The sequence below is a fragment of the Saccostrea echinata genome, unplaced genomic scaffold (assembly GCF_033153115.1).
Source record: "Saccostrea echinata isolate AGI-Se365-2 ecotype Australia unplaced genomic scaffold, CSIRO_AGI_Sech_v1 ptg000025l, whole genome shotgun sequence".
Lineage (NCBI taxonomy): Eukaryota > Metazoa > Mollusca > Bivalvia > Ostreida > Ostreidae > Saccostrea > Saccostrea echinata.
The window spans coordinates 3,037,559-3,040,504 of record NW_026889774.1 but is presented as its reverse complement, the minus strand read 5'-3'; the positions used below and the strand labels follow the sequence as shown (position 1 = coordinate 3,040,504).

At 32.5% G+C, this 2,946-nt stretch overlaps 1 protein-coding gene across 1 annotated transcript; it reads right to left on the bottom strand.

Moving 5' to 3' along the window:
* Nucleotides 1–633: 633 nt before the first annotated feature.
* On the bottom strand, nucleotides 634–2,946 carry LOC133192501 (heat shock 70 kDa protein 12A-like). The gene is made up of 4 exons (XM_061328500.1): nucleotides 2,596–2,946; nucleotides 2,287–2,508; nucleotides 1,952–2,087; nucleotides 634–1,723 (listed from the first exon to the last, which is right to left on the bottom strand). Exons 1-4 carry the CDS (start codon nucleotides 2,944–2,946, stop codon nucleotides 690–692), a joined length of 1,743 nt encoding a protein of 580 aa, XP_061184484.1. The 3' UTR covers nucleotides 634–689.

The following is a 2,946-nucleotide window of genomic DNA, read 5'->3' as shown; positions in this document are numbered from 1 at the left end:
TGCATGATAAAAAGATGAGTATATCCTATTTTAATATCATATACATATATTGTGATATGAACATCCTTTGGCGATTTTTTGATGTAACAAACCTGAATTATAAATTACATAAAAGCAGACTAGAGTGTTAATTATAATTATTTCACTTCTACAAAGGGCAATTAAAGAGGTAAATCTTACGTATTTGAGTAACTTAAAATGGTACATGTCAACAAAATACGTATAACTACATTTACTGAGGTAATTATACAGCAGTATATAATTTAGGATTTATTGAAAACCATGCTCTAGTAAATGGCAACAATTGTTAAATTCCCTGTAAGTAATAACAATAATGAAAGGGCCACTAAGAAAAATCATAGGGGCTCGGTTTCAGGACAGTGTCTCTAAATACACTGATTATAATAACAATCGACAATAGCTAAATTAACATTTTTTGTTAAGTTTTTTTAATCATATATCAATGAACATAAATAAAACACTGATTTTTTTTTTTTTTTTTTTTTTTTTTTTTTTTTTTTTTTTGAAACTGTTAATTTTAGTCATTTCTGATTTTTATAATAATCAGTGTATTAAGACAAACATGGAAAAACACACAATTCACAGAATACACCATCCTGAAGTCGAGCGCATATGCGAAAAAATAAGAGCGTTTAATTTAAAACTGTTTATGAACCATAAACTTATTTTCAGATAAGATCAAACTCGGCTTTGACGGAGACCTTGTTTGTAGTATCGAAATCCTCCACTTTTATTTCCGTCTGTCCAAAGTATACTTTTGTTTCAAAGTTCACTAGATCTGGCCATCCTTCCACTGGAGGTTGGTTGGTAATTTTCCCTATCGATTTTATTCCTTGATCTGTGACGTATGTAAGCCCATCCTTCTTAATATTTTTACCAGCATATATTTCTTTTCGAATTGGTATTTGTTTTCTATCCGCTTGCTTATGACTGCTTTTGGAGATGGAGACTTTAGGTTCATCGTACTTTACCCTGTCTCCTTCGTGAACGAGAACATCAAAGATGTCTTTGCAGACCACTTCACCGTCTACAATATCTCGCTTCTCTTTGGGATGGATTGATTCATCAAAATCTTGCAGAACACCAATGCCATAAGTATATCGGCATATTCGGAATTTAACTTCCTCTGGATGATATCCAAACATGACTGCTCCCTGAAGCACAGCTAAGCCTGGTTCCTTTGGACAACAAAATTTTATTTTTGAGAAGTCAGAATGGGATTTTATTTGTTCACATAGATATCTAGAACAGGAAAATCCTCCAACGAGAAGAATTTGATCCAAATGCTTCACCTTTCTCAGAATTCTTTTTATCAAGGATATAATTTGAATCTTGGCTTCTTCAAAAAATTCCTTGAATTTTGAGTTTTCTACGTATAAATGATCAAAAGTAACGGAATCTTTCACCGATATTTGTCCAAACATTTTTAATCTACCTGGTAACTTTAATCGAATATTTCCATCCGGAGCATTACTGATTTGTCTTTTTTGCATTTCAAATTCCCTTTCCATATCAAATGCATCTCTTGGAGCACATTCCCATAGCTGTTGTAGACAGGATTCGCTATTGAAGACAATTTTGATATATTTTTCGAATTCTTTATCAACCGTAGTTCCTCCCCAATCACCACCAGAAGCTTTATAAACTTCTGCTAGTCTGCCATCTTCTAAAACATCATGGACCACAACATCAGCTGTTCCTCCTTTCAAATGAAGAATTATAAATGATAGGAAAACAAAAAAAATTCCCTTTATTTTCATTAATAAACACTAAATTTTGATAATTTTATATTCCTTTTTAACAGAATATATTGCACTAAAATCTGTAATTTGATTTATTCCACAAGTCAAAGAACTGGACACTTTGTAAAAATTATCAAAGTTTCATTTATTGAAAGTTATCTTTAAGCCACAAAATAATTTTCGATTACCTCCAAGATCCAAAACCATGTATCTTTTATTTGGTTTAAATGTTTCTGTTAGTGTTTGATCTGGTAGAGATTTACAATACATTGCTGCAGCCTCCGGTTCTAAAGCAATCAAAAGTTGCGCCTCTAGAATTCCAGCCTTCAACAGAAAAAAAAATGAATGATTAACAGAAAAAAAAATGAATGATTACTTTTCAGGTCTATAAAAAATTTATGGTCTATTTAAAAATCATCTAATCGGTCGAAAAATATTTATTGATACATAAATTACTTAACGTAAACAATAGTAGAAATTACAGTAAATTTCCGTCATTGAAATACATAAAATTCTTGATTACCTTTAATGCAGCCTCTTTCATGAAGAGTTTTGCAGATTGTTTCCAAATTGCAGGCACTGTTATCACATACAAAATGTTGTTTTTGTCAAATGTTAGGGACCTGTCTTTTATTGTTGTTTCAAAGTGAACCTTCAGAGATTGAATAGCCCATGCAAAAATTTCTAAAGCTGGAAGTGAAAGCCTACCAGAGTCATCCTTGATTTCTATATTGCGTTGGACATTCTGTAAAATAACAAAGCATTAAAGGGTTGAATTCTCTTATCTTTTAAATGAAAAATAGGATTAAAGAAAGAATGGAAGAATACTTACTGTTTCCCTATACAGAACCATTTTGAAGTTTCTGAATCGATACCAATCTTCGTTGTTCTTTTTGCAGACCTGCTGCGCATAAAACTCCTCTGCCTCGTATCCAAAAGAATGAAAAGACTTATTTTTGGAAACAAGGACTGTAGTAGGTGCTTTGGCCTTCGGATCTGGAACCATGTTTCCCGTCCATTGGTTCAGGGAGATCGATTTTGTGTTTATTTCCTTCCTGTCACAATATGCATACCCAGAATAGCTTGTGCCAATATCAAAAGCGACCACAATATCCCAAACATTGCGCAGAGACATTTCCGAAACTTGAATTCCGAATTTCAAATTTGTTTCCTCTGGGTCCAT

Coding starts and splice junctions, on each gene's coding strand:
- LOC133192501 (XM_061328500.1), bottom strand. CDS start 2,946: ATGGACCCAGAGGAAACAAATTTGAAATTCGGAATTCAAGTTTCGGAA. Junction 2,509..2,595: donor TGGTTCTGTATAGGGAAACA/GTAAGTATTCTT, acceptor GTTATTTTACAG/AATGTCCAACGCAATATAGA. Junction 2,088..2,286: donor TGAAAGAGGCTGCATTAAAG/GTAATCAAGAAT, acceptor TTTCTGTTGAAG/GCTGGAATTCTAGAGGCGCA.